Source organism: Capsicum annuum, chromosome 11 (assembly GCF_002878395.1).
Source record: "Capsicum annuum cultivar UCD-10X-F1 chromosome 11, UCD10Xv1.1, whole genome shotgun sequence".
In the NCBI taxonomy this organism is placed as follows: Eukaryota; Viridiplantae; Streptophyta; class Magnoliopsida; order Solanales; family Solanaceae; genus Capsicum; species Capsicum annuum.
The window spans coordinates 30,862,368-30,889,516 of NC_061121.1; the positions used below are offsets into that span (position 1 = coordinate 30,862,368).

Genomic DNA, 27,149 nt, shown 5'->3' on the forward strand with positions numbered 1-27,149 from the left:
ACAATGGCTCATTTTCTAGCTTAGAAATATACGGGGTATTACACTTATAAAATGAAAAAATTCCAACACTTAGCCAAATTTTCTAAGTGTCATGACTCTCTTGGCATGCTTTAAAATCTCTAACGACTAGAAAAATTTATGGGGTCTTACAGTTTACAGTATGATTGATACTCTTGATGGTTATGTGGCTTGTTTGTGAGCACTGTTTGACCTGTTATTGCTGTATTGTTGATCCATTGAATATTTTTTATGTGACGATGCCTGTTTACTTGTTATTTAATTTATGTTTTGTATATGCTATTAAATTGAGTTGGCCTATGATACCTACCAGTACATAGTGGTTTGTATTGATACTACTATGTACTCTTCTTTTGTTGAGTGTAGAAAATGTTCTAGAGGCTCAGACATAACCTCACCTCTAGAGTTTGATAGCAGATCTTGATCCAAGGGTAAGCACTCCATCTCCAGGCTACCATGGGTCATCTTATTTATTGTTATCCATCTTTCGAACAATGAAATATTCTTTATTTACTTTATTTTTTAATATCTATTTAGACATGATCTTTGTTAATAGTTCTTGTTCGATGACTTTCGGGTCTTGGGGATTTTAGTAAGTAGTTTGTTTGAATTCCATATTAATAATGATTAGTCCTGAATTATTATTATTATGTTGATTTTATAATAATATCATCTTAATATTGACTAAGTGATTGGGTAATGGTTCGGTTTAGATGGTTCTCCCACAGGAAATTAGTGTGGGTTCCACTCATGGCCATTTGGGTCGTGAAAACTTATCAAGTACTTTTTCAATGTAATGAGACTGTGACATAGCCAACCCTTGTGGAGTTCTATAAATTCTTATTCCTAAGATCACATCCGCAACTCCAAGGTCTTTCATATCAAACTTGCTCTCAAGCATTTGTTTTGTAGCACTTATGTCGGAAATGTCTCTACTTATGATCAACATATCATCCACATACAAACAAACAATGATCATGTGATTTGGAGTGTCTTTAATGTAAACACATTTATCACATTCATTTATTTTGAAGTTGTTTGCCAACATGGTTTGGTCAAACTTTGCATGCCACTGTTTGGGTGTTTGTTTTAGTCCATAAAGTGACTTAACAAGTTTGCACACTTTCTTTTCTTTAACAGAAACCACAAAATCCTCAGGTTGTTCCATGTAAATTTCTTCCTTCAATTGTCTATTTAAGAATGTTGTTTACACATCAATTTGATAGATTTCAAGATCATAATCGCTGCTAATGCAACAAACATACGAATGGACATTATCCTTGTTACAAGTGAGTAAGTATCAAAATAATCAACGCTTTTTTTTTCTAAAGCCTTTCACAACAAGGTTTGCCTTATATTTGTCAATAGTACCATCAGCTTTCATCTTCCTTTTGAAGATTCATTTAGAACCTAAAGATTTATTTTTTGGAGGAAGATCAACCAACACCCAAGTGTGGTTTCTCAAAATTGAATCAATCTTACTATTGAATGCCTCTTTCCAAAAGGATGAGTCCTAAAACGACATCACTTCTTTAAACGTTTGAAACTCATTTTCAAGAAGAGATGTTACAAAATCTGATTCAAAGAAAGTTGATGTTCTTTGACGTGTACTTTGCCTTGGATTCTCATCATTAAGTACATTCTTGTTTGGTTCATCTCGAGGTCGTTTAGACCCTCCACTAGATAGCTCATGTCCAGTTTTATATGGATAAATGTGTTCAAAGAGCTCAACATTATCTAATTCAATTATTGTATTTTTATAGATATCCGAATGTTCAAATTTATGAATAAAAAATCGACATGCTTTTTTGGTTTTACCATATTCGATGAAAATACAGTCTACAGTTTTTGGTCCTATTTTTATCCTTTTAGGTATAGGAACTTGGACTTTGGCTAGACACCCCCACACTATGAAATATTTCAAGTTTGGTTTCCTTTCTTTCTATTTTTTATATGGAATGGATTGTGTCTTGCTACGGGACACTCTATTGAGTAATCGATTTGTTGTAAGGATAGCTTTCCTCCACAAGTTTTACGGTAAACATGAATTTATGAGTAAGGTATTCATCATTTTCGTCAACGTTTAATTTTTATTTCTACAATTCCATCCGATTGAGGTGAATACGGGGCAATAGTTTGATGGACAATTTCATTTTTCAAATATAACTCCATAAAAGGAGATTCATAATCTCCACCCCTATTACTTCTTATCATTTTGATCTTTTTATCCGACTGATTTTTCAACTTCAGTTTTATGTTGCCTAAACACGTTTATTGTTTCATCCTTACTATTTAGCAAATAAACATAACAATATCTAGTGCAATCATCAATAAAAGTTATGAAATACTTTTTTCACCACAAGATGGTGTTGACTTCATATCACCAATATCGGTGTGAATTAAGTCTGAGGGATTGAAATTCCTTTTAACAAACTTATACAGATGGTTAGCATACTTAGATTCCACCCATATTTGATATTTTGATTTATTTCACTCAAAGTTAGGAAAAACTTCTAAGCTAATCAGTTCTCTCAAGGTTTTATAATTGACATGTCCTAAATGACTGTGCCACAAATCATTTAACTCTTGCAAGTAAGAAGAAGCCTCAGCTTTCTTGATTTCAACAATCATTACATCAAGTTTGAAAAGGCCATCATTGAGGTAGCCCTTTCTTACATATGTTTTATTCTTGCTTATTACAACTTTCTCCAAAATAAACACATATTTAAATCCATTATTAACAAGAAGTGTTGTCAACACTTTTTCTTAATAGTAAGAACACGAAGAACATTATTGAGAGTCAACACCTTTTTGGAAGTCATTTTTAGGAATATCTTCTCACTTCCTTCAACCTTGGTTGTTGCATTATTTTCCATGAAGATCATTATTTGGAACCATTAGTATCATAAGTAGCAAAAGCTTCTTTGTCCACACAAACATATCTAGTGGTTCCTAAATCAAACCACTATTCATTTGGATTTTCAACTAGATTGCATTTAGTGATCATAGCACACAGATTTTCAATCTTTAGAATTGCTTCCAGCATGTTTATCTGATTCTTTTCTTGTTCTTATTCCGAACTTGACTATTTAGAGCTTTGTGGCCAATATCACTATAATTGTAGCACTTGCCTTTGAACTTTTTTTGTTTAACTATTTCTCTTGTCCAAAAGACTTCTTCATCTTCTTATTATTTGGAGCATCATCCTTAATGGATTTGCAACCATCATTGATGACTTCTCATTCAACTCATTATCTTCTTCTATCTTGGGATGACTCACAAGATCTTTCAAATCAGATAATTAACTTTCAATCATTTTTTTTTTGGAACATGAGGATCTCTACTTGTGAACATTTGCATTTCAAGTTTGGCCAGCCAAAATGATATCATTTGTTGCCATTCTTTGAAGTTCATGTCAAATTATTTTTTCGATTTCTCTGATGTTTTCATTACTAGAACAATATCTGAACGACTTAATGACGCAACATTGATTGCCGTTGGGACAACACAATTCACGACTGAATCAATTTGTTGTTCAGTTTTATTCATCATTTTTCTGTCAATCTTTGACATACACTTTAGTATTTCAGAATACTATCAATAAAGACTTTAAACTTGAACCAACTTGTTTCTAGTCAATGATGAAGTTTTTGTATCTTCAAATCATCAATTGAATGAACTTTGTAATCTGACAAAGTTTTTATGACTTTAAATCAAAATCAAATTCAAACAGAGTGAAATCCCATAAATTTTAAACTCCAGAAATCAATACATAGATTTTAATGAGTCGGTGAAATTTTTATATTCTTCGAATCAAATTTCCACACTGATTTCTCGGTGAAAAAAATTTATATTCTTCTAATCGAGGGAGTAGAAATCAAAATATTTTAATCTCCACAAAATCAAACTTAATATAGATTATCCAAGTACTTGATCTATAAATTGTGATATTTTTTCCACCAAGCAAGCACAAAAAATAAATATTTTTTTATTATTATATCGTTTCCTTAAGATTATTGTTTTTCGAGTTTAGTAAAATTTGTATTTTACAACAAGAACTCCAAACACATATTCAAATTAATCATATGACTAATCAAATGAAGTAACTCTGTATTCACAATATGAACTTCAACAATAAGTTCAACCCAACTTATTAACATCTACAAAATGAAGTTCAAACTATTTTCTGGAAAATAGCAAAATCAAATGTTTAGAAAAAAATGAAGATTAGAAGATTCAAGTCCACCGAATTCATGGTGTGTCCTTAAGGAAATTATTCTCCTCAAGTACCCGAGATTATAGAATATAGCCTCCCAGGATAAAATGAATTACTTCGACAGAATAGCGGTACGTCAAACTCTGTCGAACTACCAACGCACTCAACGACAGCAAATCACACCGGAATTTTTCAAGAAAGATGAGAGTTTTTACTTCAAAATATTTATTTATATACTTTAGGAAAAATTCAGATATCTATAGCCATCAAGGTGTTGTTTCATGAAGAATAACAATGGTGCACCCCTTCATAAAGGTGCAACTCTTCGGAAAAGTCACAACACATTGGAAAGGTCATAACCATCCAAACCGAAAAGGTGCCTATTCGAATTACATCCTTTCTCTTGGTGTCTTTTCGAAAAAACACTTATTCATTTTTCATTCACACCGCTTAAAAACCTAACACTACTTGCTATTCGAGAAGCTTCAAATATTGACTTCTCAAAGTTGATAAAATAATAAACAACTTTGTTGCAGGGTGAAAATACAGAGTATAAGAGTAAAGTCATAATCCTGCATTAGAAATATTGGAAAATGAACCAACAGAAACAAAAGTTACATAGCATCAAATCGTCCAATATATGATGGAATGATTGACATACTGAAGAACATATTCTGTTATTAGTTTAAGTTTCTTTTACATTTGAAAAGAACAAATTTCATACATCAGCAATCAATATAAAAAGGGTCCCTCCAAGACTCTAAGGTCAAAATCAATACAAAGAAAATGGGTGCTAACTATTCAACAACTTTGCATGAAGCTCATACTATGCCAATCACACCACAAATCAAGAGGTCTCAAGTCATTGTTTTCCACTCTTCAACAAAATGGAAGCTCCATTTTGATTCTTTGAAAGATACAAACAAACTGGTAACCATTTTGCAAGAACTAATTTTCTGCTAATTTCTCTAATGAGATATTGTATATCGAATTAACTTATATACATTAACGGTGTAAGAGACTATCGCTATATTTAGTCGTCTTTTGAGTGACCTGATAGGGTAAAAAATATGTTACTTGTGTTATAGAAGTCAGACGGTACTAATCATTGGTATCTTTTGTTCTGTTGCTACTAGGTTGTTATTGACTTCACCGCAACATGGTGTGCTCCTTGCAAATATATGGAACCAGTTCTTAATGACTTTGCTGCTAAATATACAGACGTTGAGTTTGTCAAGATTGATGTTGATGAATTGGCTGTATGCGCTTATTCTCTTTAACTTTACAACCCTTTTCTTTTATCCCCTACTCTTTTGATATTTAAACAGATACTAATTTCTCAAATCTTGGATAAATTGTAAACAGGATGTAGCTCAAGAATATGGGGTTCAAGCTATGCCAACATTCGTGCTGATAAAGAAGGATAAGGTAGTTGACAAGATTGTTGGGGCAGATAAGGATGGGCTACAGAAGAAGATTCAGAAACATAGAGCTATCTTCATCTAAGCAAATCAAAAGCACACATATCGTTTTAAGCAGAACATACTGAAATGATAGTCATATAAAATAAAAGTCATTAGCTGTCACTAAGAACTAGCTATGTATCTTTCAGTTGTGTCTCACTTGTGATAGTAAAATTTAAAGAGGCAGATTTAAGCACTAATGTTTGGTATATTTTGATTTGAATAAGTAAAAGTCTTTCTGGTTTCTGTGTTCATCGAATGTCTTTCCATATTCATCAGTGTATCCCTTGCCCCTGAAGTCCCCTTAAGAATTTAGATTATGACAATAAAAAAGTAACTTTGACATTGCCATACGGCATCTTTGTCACGGAGAATCTATATACTGATAAGATAAATGAATATAAATAAAATACATTTATTATGTGCCTGTCATCCTCATTAAGTTGGGTAATGAATAGGGAAATCTTCATGCAAAGCAAATATAATCCAAAGGAGAGATTTCATCCATACCAATGCTAAAAGGTTCAACGCAATATATTCATCAAAGGTCTGCCATAGATGGACGACACAATTTAGAACACAGTGCCACTACTCGCAACTACAATACTTGATATATAGGATCCACCTCCAAATCAAACACAGATATTTAACTACTTACTGCTTTTACATCCAACAAAAGAAAATATAAGCAGATATAATAGCTGCTACATTAGCTCCTCTTTTGGCGCTTACTATTTGTAAACGTTGAAAGGCATCCTGAAGACTATATCCTAATATGCACATTTTCATTTCTACAGAAGACCTTAAAGTATTTACATTCCGCAGCACCTCCAAGCTAGTGTTAGTGACACCTTAAGTTGAATGTAGGACTAGTCAATGCTCCTGCACAGCACCCTTCTGAGATCAGATTTCTGATCTGCACTTAGCCTTGATGGAAATCTAATGTCAAACTTGATCTTCAAATTTCCTTTGTTGCCACGTTCCTTGGATATTGGCATTCCCTCATTTGGGATTATCAGCTCTTGTCCTGGTTTGACAACTTCTGTGATTGGTATTGTGAGTTTCCTTTCGTCCAAAGTGGTCAAACCAATAGTTTTCCCAGTGAGAGCATCTAATAAGGAAATTTTCTGATTGATCACTAGATCATTTCCATCCCTCTTGAAGACAGCATGTGGCTTTTCCTCTATCACAAAAACAAGATCACCAGGGGCAGCTCCATGTTCATAGTTCCCTTTCTCTGGAAAAGTTATTTTTGTGCCTTTCTTCCAACCAGGTTTGATGTGTATTGCTAAGACCTCTTCAACAGTTGTAGGCTTGCTGCAAAAACAATCAAACACATGGAAGAAAAGTGATAGAACTTGAGATTAGAGCCACTGAGTGGAACAATTGAGTGAAACTTCATAAGTTAAAACATTCATGGCTTGTAATCTGCATATTCGCAGAACTTTATTGTCAATATTTGCATTGATTTGCTACCCCTACCCTCACCTTGATCCTCCAAGAGAACTATTGCTTTCAGTAGTTAAAACTTTTGCCTCCCATTAACTATAGCATTTAAAGTAGTTTATCACTGCACCAGAGAATCAAAACACTCAACACGATCAATCAGCATCCCAAAGTGATCATAAGCTTTATCTATAAAGAAAATGGGCATGGGACTTGACTCAAACACTAAAGTTAGTTCAGGAGGTGAGGATTACCAAAGACCATACACACCAAGAACTGGACATCTGGAGTGTGAACAATATAACATTGGGTAAACCAACAATAAGGATAGGGTTGGCTCAAATACCATGTAAAAAAATGGAATTTAGGCCAAACTTAACACGAAAAGCTAGTTTATGATGTGAGACTATATAAGGAGACAACAACTCATTCCCCATGACCAATATGAGTCAATTAATATTTTGAACAAGGGAATTGCAACATTTAGGAGATCAATGTACGCCCCAGGTGACCATAAATAAGCATTAAGCAACAGTGACTTTGATATATATATCTGCTAATTGGGTTGGATTTAAGAGCTTTTGATCCCTATAGAAGAATTCCCATGTATTTTCTCTAAAACAGTCGCAATTAACATATCTTTTTCACCTTTTAGACTAATTAAATAACAAGAAACGACAGAATTACACGTTTTGTAAAAAAAGGATGTGCAAAAGCGCAAGAGCTAAGAAAACAAATATCTAGTACACTCCATTAGCTAAAAAACATTTGGTCAAAGATGCAGTAAGACATTATTCTCACTTACAGATATTTTTTTAAGTGATGGGTGCAGAAACAACTTTATAGTAGGTTGATGGCTAGTGTAAAACTAGTTAATTTACGATACTTTGTTTACAGATTTGTATGTCAGTAAAAATTTAGAACTTCGAGTATCACAGAACCAAATTACTAATGGAATGAAACAGATTCAGTCAGAGTGAAATGGGTATTGATCCTGTAGCCAGCCTCAACTATTCGTTGTTGTAAAAATAGTTTTCAACCATGAAAATCCAAAAATATGAAATTAATAACTTTACCCAAGTAAGTTTTATCTTTCAGAACAAAAATTTGACACTAACACAGGATAATGAACCTATTTCATCGTCAATTCTATCAAATTGGTTTGCTGCAATAGCAAGGTTAACCTTGCTGCCAGTGCAGAGCATAGTTTTTATAGCTATTTCAAGCAAGATACTGGCTGATACACATTGGGATGTCAAAGAGCTATGGAACCATCTACCGTACTCCACCATGGACGTGGTGTGAGAACAGAATTATAGGATATTTTAATCGTTGAACCAGGTAGCAGAGTTAAAACTATGATAGCAAATGCATAACATATGCACTAAGGCCAGTAGCAAAGTGAATCTTGACCATTAACTTCTCTGAATCTATGACCAACAACAACAAAACAATGCATCTGTAACCCCTCAAGTGAAGTCTGGAGAGAGTAAGATGTATTCAGTCCTCACCCCTCCCTTTGTAGGGTAGAGAGACTTTTCCAATAGACCCTCGGTTCAATGAATTTATGACCATAGAGGCATAAAGAACCCCAGTTTCGCCGAAACACCCAAAAAAAGTGACAAGCAATTCATCAATTAAAGGAAATCATTTTCTATCCTATAGAGTCCAGACAAAATACCAAACCACCTACTTCTGATGCTACATTTGATGATTAAAAATGAAGATTTGCCCCAGCTACATTACAATTTTGATTCAGAAATTACGTCAAAGCCCAAATGTAATTTACAATAATCTCAGTCAACAAAAAGTAAATTACTGTAACTTTTTGCTTTAAGAAAAGGAAATTGACTAAAAATTAACAAAGCCATGCTACATTAAAAAACTATTTCCATTTTTCGAAATCATCAACGCATTTAATATAGTAACAAAGATTTGCAATCACAAAATACTTACAAAATATACGTATAATTTAAGGTATTCGTACCCGGAGTCATCAAGAAGAATCCTTGAGATCTTCATTTTCCTTTTAGATCCCTTGTAAAGCTCCTCCAAGCTACACGGAAGTTTATTCTCAACCGGTGCCGCCTTCTTATCTATTCCGACACCAGAACTACTACTATAACCATCCGATCCACCGAAAAACTCAGCAAAAATATCCTCTGCATCACGCGTATTGAACCTAAACCCTCTACCATTACCACTGCCACTGCCAGTGCTAGTCGGAGATGCAAATTGACCAGACTTCAACGCGTCCTCGCCATACAAATCATAGATCTGACGCTTTTGAACATCACTAAGCACATCATACGCCTCAGAGATCTGCTTGAATTTCGCTTCTGCTTCTTTCTTGTTCTGATTGTTCTTATCCGGATGCCATTTCATTGCTAATCGCTTATACGATCTCTTTAAATCTTCTTCACTCGCATTACGAGATACTTTCAGTATGTTATAGTAATCAATTCCCATTATAGTAACCGGAAATGCAATTCTACGTGAACAATGTGAAGAGTGAAATGCGCAGCGTAGATGAAATGGTTGACGTTGAGCTAAGATGCGCTGGCTGAATGGATGAAGAGGATGAGAGATTTTTGTATTTGAATTTTGTTAAGATGACTGTGTTGTTACAGAATGATAATGACTAGGACAAAGGGATAAAGAAGTGAAGCAACTTACATAAAAAGGATAGAAGAATCTTTTTCTGTTTTTGATTTTTATTCGAACTTATATTTGAGCCCGATTAATACAAATTTGTGTCCAATAAAGCCACTTGGAGATGTTTATATCCAAAGCTCGAAATCGACTAGATGAGAGATAGAAGGATCATGCAATATATATAGCCTTCTTTTGTGCGAAAAAAAAAAAAAAATTGCTTCTTTTTTGCAACTTTTTAAAGCTATAACCTTCCTTTTTGTGCAACTTTTTAAAGATATTAATTTTTCACTTTTATTACTGTGGTGAAGCTTAAATTATAGAGGTCAAACTAATAATTTTTGTGTACTTGTGAATATACAAACTTTAATTTGTTTATTTTCTTCGTATTGAAGTAGTGTAATATGTCACAAAAGTTGACCAAAATATTTAAAAGCACTTGAAAAATGACTAGACACAAAGTTTCTCATTTTTATTTATTTTTTTCTCTGTTTTAATTTTTATGATGATATTTGACTCATAAAATTTAATTAAAAAATAAAATTTTTGAAATTTATTATTTAATACAACTTATAAATATTATGTTAATCCTTGTCAACTTGATTTTATTGTTCCTGACAACAAACATGCATGAATTATTTTACGAAGTAGATTTTTCAATGTAAAATTTAAAAATATATCTCTTTATAGCACCAGTACCAAGTATGCTAAGGTTCGGGCAATTATCATTAATAATCTAGACCAGCATCAACAATGTTTTTAATATACTCCTACTAATAATATAAATAGAATTCAAAAATAAAAGAATATACAGATACATCGTATTCTTAATTTTAATAATCTTGTCCATCTCTAAATAAGCTATTTTTTAACTTGGCACATTCTCAAGAAACTTTTTATTCCTATACAACTAAGTGTCTTATCCCAAATAAATACTTTGAAAAAAATGTTACTCTTTGATAAGTACGTGGCTATGTAAAAATAATTATTTAAAAAAGAATTAAATTGAAAGAATATTATTAATTTCTTTTTTATTATCTAAAACACTACTTCCTCAATTCCATATTAATTGATCATTATATTAAAGGTATATGTCTCAAATTACTTGTCCATTTAATAAATTAAGATAAAATTAATAAAAAATTTCTCATTTTACTCCAATAATTAATACTCTTTGAAATTGAACGCAAAAAAAAATTGTAAAGTTTCAAAAAAATATTTTAAAAGGTAAATTAGTAAAGTTATTTTTTTATTTATAATTTTTTAAGAAGCGTATAAAATTTAAAATGATCAATTAATACGGAACAAAAAGTACTTGTTTAACAACAAAATAAAAATGTTAAATCCTACATTAGTGTAAAATTTGGTGTTTTTGACCTGTAACCCACCAGCAAATTTTATAGTATTATGTTGGTGTGACATTATTCATGAGTAAAATATAGAAGAGAGAGAACATAAAAGATATATGCTCTTTTGGGTGTAAAAAATAATGTAATGAATTTGAGTTAGTTCCACCATTTTGATGGTAATGAATTGAAGATAACTCTAAAACAACATAACTTCTAGGTGGGAGTATTTATCTTCAAATAATTTCCCCTCCCAAGTGAAAGACTATGGCAGAGCAGTCATAACTAATGACAACGTGGCTAAATATGATTTGATATCAAATGGCTTTGATGACAAAGCTGTCTGTTGGTAAGGTAGTAGGCGAAGAGAACGTGCAAGAGAGTAATGGTGTGGGGACCCACAGACAGTATCTTCAGTTGGAAGAGAATGCGGTTAAACAGAATCTGTTCTGGCGTCGTTGTGTGGCAATTTGGCAACTTGACGGCGGACCCCTTCACGATGTACTAGTGATATTAACGACGTTTGAAATTGTTAAGGCTATTGTTTGGCAGGGAGGTAAGAGTAATAATTTTGAGATAATGAACGTTAGACATGAGTAGGGAGGTTTACAAAATAGCAAGGAAGAAGGTTAAATTAGCAGTTACAGTTGCTAAGTCAATAGCGTTCGAGAGCTTATATGTGGGGTTAGAGGAGAAAGGCCGGAAAAAGAGGTTGTATAGGCCTAGTCTTGAGTGGAAGGATTGTGATCTCGATCAAGTGAAGTATATTAAGGGGGAGGATGGTAGTGTTTTAGTGGCGGATGTTCACATTAAGAGTAGATGGCAGGAGTACTTTCATAGCCTTCTGAACGAGGAGGTGGACAGAGGCATTGAGTTAGGGGAGTTGGAGCACTCGGAGAAGAGCCGTGATTTCAGTTATTGTAGGCGTTTTAAGGTTGACGGGGTTAAAAAGGCTATTCGTAGGATGCGGAGAGATAGGGCGACGGGGCCAGATGAAATTTCGGTGGATTTTTGGAAACATGCTGGTGGGGCAGGTTTGAGGTGGTAGAGAGGTTGTTTTCAAGAAATCCTCGATCCAAGGGCAATCAATTCAAGTAAAAAGAAGAGAAAACAATGAAAAAAATATACAATTAATAAGAAAAGCATGACAGAACCTACAGTCCTACACGCAAGAAAATAATAACAACCGCAAAATAATGAGGTATTCAAAATACAAGAAACACCATATGACAATAGATATCAAAAGTAAGAACTACAATAATGTGATTAATACGATGACAAACTCCCGCAGCCCTAAACCTTCTAGAAACAACACAATACTCTACTCCTTACTGATCTTCTATCCTACTATGCGACCTTCACAAATTTCTATTTAAAGTCATATCCTTGGTAATACCAAATAGTGCTATATCCTGTCTAATCACCTATTTTTAATGCTTTTTAGGTCTAACTCTACCTCTTTGCGTATTAACTATAACCAGTCTCTCGCACCTCTTCACTAAGGCATTTGCATATAAGCTCTTTACAGGTCCAAAACATCTCAGTCTTACTTCACTCATTTTGTCTGTCACAGAGCCCACTTTTAATTTTTTTTTGGATGGCGTCATTGATAATCTTAGCACGTCGAGTATGATCTCACATCCATCTCAACAACCTTATTTTTGCAACATGCATCTTCTGAACATGAAAAACTTTAACTGTCCAACACTCCACTTCATATTGAAATAAAGTTAATCCCATATCTTATCCCAAAATTATTATTCTTGTCTCCCATAAGGATTGTTTGGAACGTTGATAAGGTGGGATATTTCAGGATTAAGCTTGGAATAACAATTATAGTGTTTTTGGTAGACGATTTAAATTTATCTGAGAACAAATTTATACAACTATCAAATACAATATAAATCTTTTTCAAGGCTTAATTCTGAGATATCCAATCTTTTTCCATTCAGTTTGAAATCATTTTATCCTATCTCTCATGTGAAATAAATTAATCCAATCGAAATACATTGGCCAAACATGCAATAAACCTCTCATAAAAGAGTTTTGGACCAATTCATGGATTAGATAGAAAGTGTGGCCCATAATTAAGATATAAAATAGTGTTCGTTTTAATTCTAGTGGCCCAATTTGAATTATACATTGGCCCACTTGCCCATAGGTATCTTTACAATTGCAAATGAGATGGTACCACGCCCAAAGGTTAGGTAACGCCAATTCTCAATTATTAGAGCACATGAGAGAGATACAACAAGAACACAAAATTTGAACCTAGATTTTTAAAAGGTGCTTTCTGTTCAAAATTAGCAAAATTAATTTGGTAATCTAGAATAATTTATGTTTTATGAAGGTAAACAAATTAATAATATAGATTCCACTTGTGAAATTATACTAGATATATTATTTGTTGGACGTAAACCAAATAACAATATAAATCAATATGAGTACCCGGCAGAGGCCGATCTGCACGGGAAGTAGAAGGGTCATTAGACTCCGTTAAAATGTGATTATAACTAATATATTAGAGACGGTCATATAGTTTAGATATCTAAAATGCAAAGCAAGTTGGGCTACATGTCGAATTCTCTGCTTAACGTCTCTCATTACACACAAAAAAAAAAGATATTTAGTGCAACTAGTTATTGAGAATAGCTTAATTTACGCTAAATTATGTTTTTTTAGAGGAAATTATTAGTGACAATTATTTTAGCGGTCTTTGTAAATGCCTTTAAAATCTATAACGACATTTGATCCAATTACAATTAGCTAACATTGATAAAAATTTCAACACTCTTTATTAAATTACATATTTGTTGTTGCTAAATTTTTTTTGGGGAAAAGGGTCAAATTTACCCCTCTATTTAAGTTTAATAGCTAAGTTTACCCTCCGTTAGACTATCAGGTCATATTTGCCCTTGCCGTTAGCAAAGTATTCACGTGTGCCCTTTAATTTAACGGAATGAGCTTAAATTATAATATATTATCAATTTTTAAAGATAAAACCCATTTCCTAGAGGAGAGAAAGAGACGACACCATTGTTGATCGTAATGCTTTGATTCAAGAAATGGACGACGTCATTGCTGCTCTTTGATTGCAGGACAGCTCTACAAATGACAACAATATTATAACCAACAACAATGCATAGAACTATAGTTGAAGCTGCTCATGGTTCAACGAAAGATCCTACAACTGGCTACTTAAAAGACACAGATACTTCTGAAGCAAAGGTTCCTAAAAAGGTCAGACGACCAAAAGAGAGCAGACACAATAAGCAAGCCAAGATTCCAAGAGTGGGCAAAAATGGTGCGGAAAGTTTAAGTATGCAGGTTATTGCTACAACATCAGATGATTGGGCAAATCTGCTTGAGATGGATAGTGATAAGGAAGCAGATACACAACTCACATCATGGAAAGACAATTTGCGGTTGAACCAAATCAATTTTGATGAATCTATCATGCTAGTGCTAGTTTGCTCTTATACTGGGACTCCACAACCATGATAGAAATGGGGTCATGGTGGGTGGCAGTCAGCCTGCTGCACAACTACCATATCTATGTATCCATTACCTCAAATTTCAAATAAATGCTATTCCCCGGTAGGTGGTCGAAAGATGAGTGGTGGTGCCTTCAATAAATTGCTTAATCGTCTTGCTGCTCAAGATTATGACCTGTCTATTCCACTTGATCTGTAGGATTCAGATCAATGGGCTAAGCATGGCACAAACCGATACAACACATTGAAATAGCTTCCATGTGCACGTTGAATTGGAACCTCACAACAGGAAATGAATTTTATATTTAAAAATTGATAATTTATTGTAATTTGGATTATTCTGTTAAATTAAAGGGCATAGGTGAATACTTTATTAACAGCAAGGACAAATATGACCTGATAGTATGACGGAGGAAAAACATAGCTATTAAAATTAAGTAGATGGGTAAATTTGACCCTTTTCCCTTTTTTTATTGTTGTAGTATCTCTTTCTATGTTTGACACGAGTTTGAATCCTAATTGCAACATATCTTGGTTGTTTGCCCCTCCACCCTTTTTTCTTTTTGGACTGTTTAAAAGTCTCAAATCCGTTCCATGATTATATTAAAGATAATAAAGGTCGCCGCTGACGAACCTATTCAAATTTTGGGTCCACTTATATATCCAAATTATAGTTTAACAACTATATTCTCACTTAAAGTAAAATTTGGGTCAACATAATTCTTATCGCGAAATGTATCTTTACAAAGTTAGAAATGAAACTATGGATTTAGAGAGAGAAATACCAGCTTCTCTCTAAAAATTCATACCACCAATTAACGTTGAGTATGACCCATTCAACACTACTACACGTTGAACCATCCACACACATACCATCGAAACCCACAAATATTGACTATTTTCAAATGGTGGATGCCCAACAAAAGTCATAGTTACTGGAAAACTCTTCAGAGAAAATGCTCTTCCATTGTTGACCCAAAGATGCTGTCCTCCTACCAGTAGATGGCGTCATTAATCTCACGATTATGGACAAGAAAAGATTGTATGCACCATGACAACACTCAACTATCGTTAAAGTCTTTAAGAGGAAATTTAATCACCGGTACCTCAAAACGAAACTCTCAGATCTAGGGAAATACAAAAAATATTTCAATCTCATAGATTTGGGACTTGAGTTTTATACAGTCAACTTAACATCAAGGAAAGCAAAAGTAGAGTGCTACACGAAGGTACATGGTTTGTCGCCGATGCTTTCCTATCTGTTAGAAGTTGGAAACCCAAATTTCTTCCTAACAACAATCAAATAATTTTGACGATAAGCTAGCTTCGGCTACCACAACTCCCTACAAAATTCGACGACATGGTAATTTTGGAACAGATGGAAAGAAAAGTTGGGAAGTTCCTTCAAGTAGACATATGCACCTCATATACTCTCAGGGCAGATACGCCAGGATTTCTATAGAAATCCTTCTCGAAACACCACGAGGACATCTATTACAATCGACCAATATGTCCAAAAAATATGCTACGAGAAGAAAGGGATACTTTTCAATGGTTGTGGCAAATTGGATCACTATCATCCCATAAAGGTAAAGATGTTCGATGCCTCCACTGGTAAATTTCTTAATACCAAGAAGTTTGCATATAAATCCACAACTCAGAAAGGGGACGACGGTGAAGAAAAGTCTCTTAACTCCACTAACCTATCCAACTGTTCTGTTGGGCCCTCCTCTACAAAAACTCTTGGGCCTCACACCTCAATACAAAATGGGTCAAATTTCTAATGGTCCAAGGGACACGAAGCCCACTCCTTGAAATTTAAACCTATCTTTACTCAGAAGTCAACCAGGAATAATACTCCTAAAGATGCTTCGCTAAAAAAAGAGTTGAATGCTCAAATCGAGATACCAACTCCTTTCTTACACTTAGTCTCAAAACGTCAATATCTCTTCTAAGAGATATGCCGGCTCTGAGCATGATCACTGTTGATGGAATGATACTATCACTCCCAATGGTCCATCCCAATGTTGATGCCTTCATGTTATGCTAACTCAAATCTTCCTTCTTACTCCCTCTCCTCAGGGAAATCACTGTGACTCTAATGTCAAATTTCTCTCAAATGCTCAATCTTCCTCCCATTACCCTCGCCTCAGAGCATTTTCCAGTAGATCACCAGCCAAGCTCCTGGCTCGAGATGGATCTACAGAATTGATGGATTCCCATCATAGCATCGGTGGGGGAAGAACTATCTTACTAAGGAACAAGGATCCCTCCCACCTAGACAACTAATTATTATAGAGTTGAACTGTGGCCTCATGAGCTACGACTAGATATGTAGACCACAACCCTGATGAATGTCATCAATTTAACAACTTTGGAAAACCTAAGCTCCTAGGCGCTCCAACTCTACCTTACATACGTTCATCAATACAATTGATGGTCGAATTATTTATTATTAACTTTATTGATAATTTTTATAAGTTTCTCTCGCTTCCTCACCATTCCTCTTACTTAAGGACACTCATTAGAGATAGTCAATCCAACGTGGTTCTTATTTCATTTCTTTGGTGAACAAGAGTCTTAAGAGAAAGAAGAAATGAAAAGAAAAGCAACAAAGTAAAAACTAGAAAATGATTATGGTGTGTTTAGAGAACTTCAATATATCTGCATTATTGACATTACAAATAAGTTTGGTGTGTGTGTCGAATAAAGTACTCTATAGCTCTCATCTCTTTTTAGCCTCTATTTTCTGAGGTATGAAAGATTGTGGTCATTTTAAATGAGTGATCAGTGTTCATTTAATTCTATGGTAAGCTCTAGAAAAAAAATACTATCTTTTGCTATTTTGTTATTTGAGTTGATACAACTACGAACACAGTTACAACTTTTTGATAGAGAAGCAAAAAAGGAAAATTGTATCTATACTGAGTTGTTAATCATTGAATTATTTTCCCAATGAGCATAAGGATATTGCTATATTTATTTTTCTACTGAACCATGTAGGAGTAAGATATTTCAAAGGTAAACTTTGAAGTCTAGCAGCAACAAAGATAGGAGATCTTTGTGACCTTTTTGAAGTTTCAATAAAGAATTCCTACTATTTTCTCTAATCTGGCATTCCCATAATTAAACTGAGCATTATATCACTTGTCGATACGTAGATTTTTGAGCTTACCATGTCATACATGAAGGTCATCCTTTTACCTTCGCTTTTAAAGATTTAGTTCAACTTATGTTGGTACATTTTTAGATCTGGAAGAACTTCTTACAAGAGATCAAGGTATGCTTCTTACAATTATCAATAAAGTTAATAATAAATAATCAGGCAACATCAATTGTATTGATAAAATTCATACTTTATACATATTCTGAATGTTTAGAAATCATACTTTCATACTTAATATAAGGTGGTTCTACATACCTTCTAGTGATGAGAATTTGATGAACACTCTACTCTTAGAGCCTTAGAACTTTGAATCTTAGCTAGTTTTCTATCTTTTGTGAACTAGGGGAAGTTGGAATGTTATTTGAGGGGTTAGAAATCTTATTTAATGATTTAGGGACATTTTGGGGTGGACAGGGGACGTTTTAATAGCATAAAATGACTTAAAATTTTTAGAGACCGTTTTGATAGGGTGAAAAAAGTGGCTGGAAAAAAGTTCTATAAAAGTGCTTTTGAAACTGCTGAACTTATTTTAAAAACAAGCAGTTTAGTGTTTGGATAAAAGTGCTGAAACTGAAAAAAAGTTATTGAAATGTTTGGTAAATAATGCTTTTAAGCCTTTTTTTGGTCAAAATGTCTGAAATACCCTTATAGCTGTTAATAATATATAGAGTTGATTATTATTAATTTTATTGCTAAAATGATTCAAATTAAAATTAATATATATTTTAATATATATAGATATATAATATTTTCATGAATGACTATTAATTTGTGCGCTAAAAAACTATTTTTTTAAGAGTTTAAGTGCTAAATGTTTGTGTTTGAAAAAGATAGTTATATATTAAAAGATTATTTGTTTCTTCATGGTTATGTTAAGATTTCGTATCATTAAGGTGCAATTAAAAGATAATTTATTTCTTCATAGTTATGTTAGTAATATTTATTTCAAATATTATTTTAATTTTCTTATATTGCATTGTTGAATTTATCGTGATGTAATGGTGAAATATTTTATATTTGACTTTATATAATAGTAGTAGAAAATGACATATCTATCCAAATTTTATAAGTATTTGTGTAAATTGGAGTTTGAAATTAGTAAAGACAGGCAAGAGAAATGTGAAGAGAATTTGGACAATTGTGATAATTGGCCAACAGTAATAAAATTTGGTCATGGTAATTAACTTTTCATTCAGAGAGTAATGCTTCTTTCCCGCCAACCAAACACCATCTTGACATCAACACGTTTTCTTATTTAATCACTCCCATCTTCTTTTGTTATTACTACCAACCTTTGCTTAATCTCTTTTATAATTAAATCAACTCAATGTCTTATGATATTGATCTGAGCTTGGAATATTAATAAAGTTGCAGTTATATAACCAAGGGATTAGAGGTTTAAGTTATAATATCCAGTAGTCGTCACGTATATTCAAAGCTAGTCCGAACATTACGATTATCAAATAAAAAATATAATAACGCGTGTTATGGAGCAACAAATAAATGAAAATAGAGTTAATGGTACCTTAGAAGAAAGAAGAAGAAGATTAAGGGGACATGAACAAGCAGCTGAATGGTTGTGAAGTGTGTTGTGTATAGGGTTGTTCAAAACCAAACTGTAACCATTAATCCAACTGCAAAATTAGTTTATTGGCTAATTGATAATGGGTTATCGGATTAATGATTGGAGAACGGATAAATTTTTTTTTATAATTGATGGCTTATTGGTGTGAGGACGAATTACTCAATTTTCTTATCGGGTAAATCGTTAACCCATTAAGAGTTATTGTAATTATATTTTATTCCTAGATATATAAGTATCTTTTGTCAATCCAACATATAAAACTCCATTTATTATTCTATTCACTTCTTAGTTTAGAAAATAACATGCCACTTCTTGTGACGTCTAACCAAAAAGTGCAGTCAGACTCTCTAAAATGTAAAGAAAATCTAAAATTAATTCTTAAACCAAAACATAAATTATTCTTGACAACACAAAGGACCACAATAAAAATGAAACAACCCAAATGTGTCCTTCACAAAGTTTGATACAAAACATAAAAATTGAAATAATATCAAACTTTTAATTTTTTCTGTTAATCCAGTAATTAAAAATGTTTCTACATACATTTTAGGTCTAGAAGAAATTCTTATTTGATTCGATGTTTTAACCTATTAAATAACTACACGAACAAAACTCAAGAAGCCTAAAAGATTGATAAATAGATCAATCATAGTATACAAACAACTTAGTCGGTGAAGAAACGGAGGAACTACCAATAATCGCTCGATATGTCATTATCTCTTAAATTTATCCGTTATACTGTCCGTTAATTGCTAATCCAATACCGAACCAACCGTTATCTTATTGGGTGGCTAGCGAATTAGTATATTTAAAAACTGATAATCAATAAGTCGAACCGCTAAGCATAATTATCCAACAGATAAGCAACCCTTGTTGTGTATTTTTGAGAAGAAATAAAAGTGTGCTGTGAAGTAGTGAAGAATTAGGGTTACAAGGGTAAATTTGGAATAAGGAATAATTATAAGGGACATAAATGTAATTTACTTGGTCAACTCTAATAGCTTATAATCTTCCAAAAAAAAAAAACTAAGAATGCTAGTTTCTTATTTTTGGCTTAAAAAAAAGCTAAACTTAACTTTTTTTAAGCACTTATAAAATTTGCCAAACACTTTTTTAAGCAAAAAATAGCTTATAAGCTATTTTGACCAACTCAAAAGTTAAGCCAAACACCTACTTAAAATGGGTTAAAATGACGTCTCATTGACGAAAAGGGAGGCGGTGGTGCGCATACCTTGGAGTAAGGCCTCTCCCTTGCGGGCGGGGCCATCGTGAGTTGCCCCATCACAACGAGGGTCCCACCGCATAAGTGAGGCAGTGGCCTCCCGCGGCGGTCAATATGCGGCGCGGGGTCTCTCTTGTGATGCATGGCCCGTTTTCACGTCTAAAATTGCCCCCAACGCTTTTGAACCCATCCCAAGGTGATTTATGCTCTATCTAGTCCGTCTTTAGCTCTATTTAAGTGCCCAAACACTCACAGGTTACAAATAATCACAAACACTGTTTTGATTATGTATCTACTATAAGAAATTCAATGTGTAATCTTAGCATGCAATGTGTATTCTTGAATAATCTGAGTCTTCAAGTATTCAATCATTTCATTTTTCGAATTTCAGTATTAGCCGGATTAGTCAACATTATTTATCTCTTTCGATGCAATAACAAGATCTTATTTGTAACAAGTGATTTTGTTGGTTGATTAATTGGTCTACTTTTTTCTCATGAAATGATTTGGATTGATATTAATCTGAATACAGTAAAATCATTCTATTAGATCAAATAAGTAAATTCAATCTAATAAGTACCTTATGCTAGACTTGAAAAATTCTGTGACTCGAATCTTTAGTAGTCTCTTATTTATTACTTGTATCTACTATTTAGACAGAATATCCTAACCCATTCTTGTTAAGAAACAAAAAGAAGCCTAAAAAAAAGAAGAAAGCAAGGGAAGTGAGGAAGAAAGAAATGTAGAAACAGAATACCAAGAGAAACACTCACTATTTTCATGTTTAATCTCTAGTTCAATCTTTCTTTCGTTCCTGACAAGTTTTAATGTTGATTTTGATTGGAAATATTTAACACTAGTGATTGATTAAAAATATAATTGGGGAACACGTTGTGGTCCCTTAATTCGGGTAGTCCAAATGGAGTAATTCATGCAATTATGTAAAGGTATGAGCTTCAAATTAGTGGAGGCTAATTTATTAGTGGGAATTTCTCAATACATTCGCTAGATGTCACAATTTCTCAAAGTCTAAGACGGATTCCTCCCAGAACTAACTAATAGATCTTGACGGAATTGTAACATAAAAAATTGACCATAGTTTTATAAAGAAATAACCCTAACACTTATTTCTCGAGAAGAAATGAGAATCATTTAATTAATAGTTGATCCAGTTCTTTGTTGTTTGAGAAATCCTTCACTTCAATTGGTACTTTTTTCATGAAAAACAGATATGCAATAGGAAATTTAGTGTTTCACTAAAATTTCAATTAGCATTCCATCTAACTTAGGAATAACTAAAGGATGATTAAAGCCTTAGTTCAAACAAAATGGTGTTTAAATAGCTACTTAGATACCTAGTTCAAATATAATACTTTCTAGAAAATGACGGTATAGATTAGATGTAGAATAAACGTAAAGGCTTTAGCCTTGAATTTTATTTCTTACTTTGTTACTTATACAAACAGAGGTGACTGCATTTAAATGAATATCTTACTGCCAGAAGGAGATTATTTTGGCGAGAAGTATATATATTATATACTTTCTCGTTTTAATTTGATTGTCTCACTTTGATTAAGTGGCATGAAATTTAAAAAAATACAAATAACTTTTGAATCTTGTAATGTTAAACTAAACATATATAGAATGTACCAAATGTCCTTTAATTTTATGATCTTAAACATGTTATTCGAAAAGTTGAAGTTAGAAAATATAAATAAAAAAAAAAGAGACAATCTTTTTAAAAAGAACTAAAAAAAACACGGCAAACAATTAAAATGGAGGGAGTATACTCTTTGTCATTTTCTTTTCTCACGATAGTCGATTTAGTTTATATTTGTATACACACATTGAAAAAAAAAAGGAGCTATCATTAAATCTATATGCTATATAAATAAAGGAGAAACATAAGCTTGTTAGTGTGTTACGCCTTAAAAGCCAATATTGGCATTTATCTTTTTTCTTTTTCTGATTTGTTGAGTTTTTTTAATCATTTTAATACTTTTCGTTTATTAAATAACTTCAATAATTACCTTTACTTTTACCATTCAAGCGTTCGCCCTTAGTAATCAAAATAAAAAATCGTGTTGTTTCAAAACAATTCTCTGTGTTCTAGTAATTCTCCGTTTTTAAGTTTTGTGCACTGTCAGTATACAAAATATTTTACACTATGATGTAAACTTTACCTGTTATTACAGGTTATTCAATTTTTTTTTCAAGTACTCTTTTTTGATTAGATAGTCAACTTATTTTAACAAACAGTCAACTACTGAAGCAGTAATATAAAGTGCAATAAATAAAGTACTGAAAAAGAAATGATACAAAATATTTTATACTGGTTGGGACCTCTAATAGGTCTTACTCTAGTCCCCTTGGGTTGTAAGGAATTCTAATTTATAACTCTTCTGTTGTAAATAAAAAATTACAAGATTTGAGTTAATTTTTTTTGACATTAACTTACACTCTTTTTCTCTCTTTAATACAAAAACTTCACCAACTATGTGTTTCTTTTTCTCTCATTTTGAGTACATAGTAAACAACAAAAGGATACAATGCCTTAATGAAAATAGAGTTGAGAGCTAGAGAAGGTTGAGACAATGTATATCTCTTCCTTAGTCGTCCATCCTTTAAATAATAGTGATTAAACTACTACTAACCATATGAAAGACAAATGTAGAAGGCAATCCAAAATATTTGCTCCTTGAAAATGGGATAAAAGATATTCTATTTCAAAGAATAAATAGAAACTATAAAAAGAATACCTAAACTAAACTAAATTCTAGGAGAGACGCGGAGAGATATTTCCTTCATTTGGTGAAAGATGCAATAATTAATATTGGGGAGTGAAACAATATCCTTTCTTTTGAGGGCAGCCCAACAATTATTTCTTCCTTTTGAGGGCAACCATTTGATACTTCTTCCTTTTTGTTCTTTGGCCAAGAATTCTTTGATTATTTTCTAAAATCCTGCAAGAGTGTCCTTCATTAAAATTAATATTATCAGTGTCTTCTATCTCAAGTTCGAGACATGATTCTATCAATTACAGTAATTATTATTTCACTAATGTAATTTGTTATCATCCAATCTATTAGGAATATATTAATTCATAATAGAGTCTCACCTTTTAATAGATTAAAATAATAAATCAAACTATATAGATCATAATATTGTATCGAGATTAAGAGTATAAGTACATGTGATGGACTAGAGATGTTATTTATTAATAGGTAGAACATAAATAAATATCTCTACTTGGTCCGTTCAGCACATACGAAATGCACTAGCACAGAAAGTTGGAATATTACCACTTTCATAAATATGATTATATTTAATCTTGTAATACAATCACCAAAATGTTTGTCCTACCTCATCTATTGTGAATATTAATTTATAACTTATAAGAACCAACAATTTTAATCTTCCACGTATGAGTTAAATAACTTCATACGTAAAATCGTCTACTATATAAGTAAAGGACACACATGTTAACACAATGATGTATTCAAATAAAGAATTTATTAAATTAATTAAATAAAATAAATAATCTTTACATGGAATGAAACCATAATACTATAACATAAACAACATAGTTAATAATATATCCTAACATGGATAAATGATATAGAGAAGTTTGATTGTACAGGCAAAAAATGTTCTCTAAGGAAAGTGGAAACTGAATAGAATAAATTTGCAAATTTGATCTAATAGGTAAAAGAATGATATTTTTGAATTATTTTTAATATATTAAAAGTATTTTTGATTTAATAAGCGGAAAGAAGAACAAATATAATCCAATTAATGATAGAGGAAGTTTTAGAGTCATTTCTAATATGCTAAATATATTAATATTTACCCCTTTTTCATTGTATTAATTACCAACACATAAAAAATCACAATTATTGAAAGGTGCAAGCAACCCCGCCCCCCTCCACCCCCACCCCCCACCCCCCACCCAAAAAAAAAGACATAAAAAGAAACTCAAAGTCCTTAACTAGTATGCACCTCAAAATCGGTTTAGAGTTAATTTCAATTCTCGAAAATCAGTTTGTCTGCAACCATGACATTATGAATTCATCAATGACAAACCGAGGGATGTTGGTAGAGAAATACTGCCTTACAATGGTTGGTAAGTTTCCACGTGCTAGACCTCAATTGATAAATCGAGGGATGAATTTAAAATATTGATTCCCATGAAAGGATTCGTCAAAATTGGTGTTAAGGATTGGAAACATGTTTTTATAGACTTCACGATTGAAAAAGACTTTAAACACTTATATGGTTGAGGACGATCTATACTCATTTCTGTATGTTGATGCATATTCAAATATCGACTAGGAACATCAGTTCCAATATCCAATCTACGCTCACTCACAGTAACATTATGCATTTATAGCTACAAATTCACAGTTATGAATTTTAAAATCGTGGCTAATACTTAATAACAATAACAAAATTTTAAATTTGTAGCTATTTACAATTTCATAAAAAATTTTAGCTACAAAAATTAAATGACAAAGCTAATTTTTCGTTTTTGTTGTAGTTACTAACTATCATGACAATATTATTCATATAGCTACAAAGTCATTGCTACAGTAAAATATTGTAGTTATTGCCATGCATGCGAAGTCACAATAGTAATAGTAATCTTATAGCCATGAAAAATTACTTGAAATAAAATATTACAGCTAAATATATTACTTTGCTTCAAGTTATAAGAATTTGTGGCAATAATTACCGAAGTAGCTATATATTTATTGCTACAGTAAAATATCATAACTAAATTACACCTTTTATGCTACGAATTTCAAGTTATTGTAGAATCCTTTACCCCTCAACTTTGAGATTTGGAGATCATACACCATCCGTTTTAAAAAGTGGCTCACATATACTCCTATGGTTACACAAATGTCTCAAATATATTTTGCTAATGAATATGGTTTAGAAGGGTTTGTCCCTTTAGTTATTAAGATTTGGGTCGGGTAGATTTTAAATGGGATTCAGGTTTGAATTATGGGTTGATAGGCTTTTGGTTAGTTAAAATTTCAGGCAATGAAACACTATCTTGTATTAAATTGAAGTCCTAATCATTTTCCTTAACGGGTCTGGAAGAACCCTTAGGGGTTGCACCACGCAGTGAGGGACCAGGTCCCCCCAAATCAAACACAAGCGATAGAACAGTAAACAACTATGAGGTGCTGGAAAAACAACATAAGTGCAAGAAAGTAAGAACACAAGATTTCTACATGAAAACCCAGAAAGGAAAAAGCCACAGCTCGTCCCCACAAGCACCAAAGAAATCCACTATAATCAACCTCTTGATTACAGTCTAGATTTCATCCTACCTCTAGGCTCCTTTCGCTTGTAGCATCTCTACTACAAGCTCATCTTGGTAACTCTAGGACCTCTTTACTGATTACCTTAATCAACAACTAACTTAGGTTACTCTACCTAAGCACTCACAAAAGAAACACTACTCTTATAGTATGAGTAGTTTGATTACAAATAAGTACTCACTCAAGAACGATTTCAATTTAAGCTTACATAGATAGCTAAGAACTTGAGCAGTGATGAAATGGGGTTTTGCTGCCTCTCTTTTCACTCTTTAGAATTTGCGAAAACCATTTGATGAAGAGGCATTTCTTTACTTTTATAGTTGAGTAATGATTAGGGTTGAAATATCATTGGACCAGCTGTCCAAGTCAGTACTGAATAACACCTGAAAGTTTGTTACACAAGAGGACAAAACTGTGTAGATATTGTGTGACAGCTGTACTTTGCACATCCAGGGACCTAGTCCCTTCCAGTTTAGTTGTTCATCATCAAAACTACATATGGTAATTTTTCTCTTTTTGATAATGAGAAATCAAACCATAAAATTTGAGCATCAGTGCACATTCATTACATTTAATCAGTATGATTACCACCCGAAGATGAATGTTCCCCCTATCATCATGCTTTCTCCATCATGCAACACAGAGACCTGGTCCTTTGTTATCATTTGCAGAAAAAACTTCCCCCTGTCACTATGCTACCATACTTCTGCTCCATGTGAGTACACACACGCACCAGGTCCATACATATAAATTTAGTATTCTCCCTTTTGGCATCATTGAAAAGGAGCAACAGTAAACCATAAGTAAAAATATGTGCAAGCTAATTAACTTATGGCTACTGGGGAAACACTAACACGAAGAATAGCTTAAAGTAAAGAAAATAATATGAAGCACACAAGCAGAAATTCATTTATTAACGAACAAGGTCAGTACCAGTACAGTGTACCAAAAATTTATAAAATAACTACTTGTAAAGGCCACTATAGGAATAAGAACTAAAAACTGACTCAAGAGACTAACAAAACAAGATTCAGGTAGAAAGGGGTTTAGATGAGAATGATTTTAGCAACATGTCTATTCTATCAGCTGCAGCAACATGAACATTCAGTAGTTGTTTGGTGAGATTTCTTACTTCAGCATTCAGTCTTTGGACTTTACCAGTTAACTCAATAATTTTTTCTTTGAGCTTTGCATTTGTTGTTGCTAGTTCT

The 27,149-nt window shown here is 32.8% G+C and overlaps 2 protein-coding genes and 1 pseudogene across 2 annotated transcripts; 2 read left to right on the forward strand and 1 right to left on the reverse strand.

The window, feature by feature from the left end:
* The first annotated feature begins 4,999 nt into the window (after positions 1-4,999).
* On the forward strand, positions 5,000-5,951 carry LOC107847947 (thioredoxin H2). Its single transcript, XM_016692564.2, has 3 exons — positions 5,000-5,164; positions 5,371-5,493; positions 5,600-5,951. Exons 1-3 carry the CDS (start codon positions 5,021-5,023, stop codon positions 5,738-5,740), a joined length of 408 nt encoding a protein of 135 aa, XP_016548050.1. The 5' UTR covers positions 5,000-5,020; the 3' UTR covers positions 5,741-5,951.
* A 253-nt stretch (positions 5,952-6,204) lies between these two features.
* On the reverse strand, positions 6,205-10,007 carry LOC107847946 (dnaJ homolog subfamily B member 1). Its single transcript, XM_016692563.2, has 2 exons — positions 9,131-10,007; positions 6,205-7,014 (listed from the first exon to the last, which is right to left on the reverse strand). Exons 1-2 carry the CDS (start codon positions 9,610-9,612, stop codon positions 6,567-6,569), a joined length of 930 nt encoding a protein of 309 aa, XP_016548049.1. The 5' UTR covers positions 9,613-10,007; the 3' UTR covers positions 6,205-6,566.
* A 1,455-nt stretch (positions 10,008-11,462) lies between these two features.
* On the forward strand, positions 11,463-17,557 carry LOC124888816 (annotated as a pseudogene).
* The last annotated feature ends 9,592 nt before the right edge of the window (positions 17,558-27,149 follow it).

What these genes read in the sequence shown, in the direction of transcription:
- LOC107847946 (XM_016692563.2), bottom strand. Translation starts at nt 9,612, where the DNA reads ATGGGAATTGATTACTATAACATACTGAAAGTATCTCGTAATGCGAGT. An exon ending in ATTCTTCTTGATGACTCCGG is followed by an intron (nt 7,015 to 9,130) that starts GTACGAATACCT and finishes TTGTTTTTGCAG; the next exon opens with CAAGCCTACAACTGTTGAAG.
- LOC107847947 (XM_016692564.2), top strand. Translation starts at nt 5,021, where the DNA reads ATGGGTGCTAACTATTCAACAACTTTGCATGAAGCTCATACTATGCCA. An exon ending in TGAAAGATACAAACAAACTG is followed by an intron (nt 5,165 to 5,370) that starts GTAACCATTTTG and finishes TGTTGCTACTAG; the next exon opens with GTTGTTATTGACTTCACCGC. An exon ending in TTGATGTTGATGAATTGGCT is followed by an intron (nt 5,494 to 5,599) that starts GTATGCGCTTAT and finishes AATTGTAAACAG; the next exon opens with GATGTAGCTCAAGAATATGG.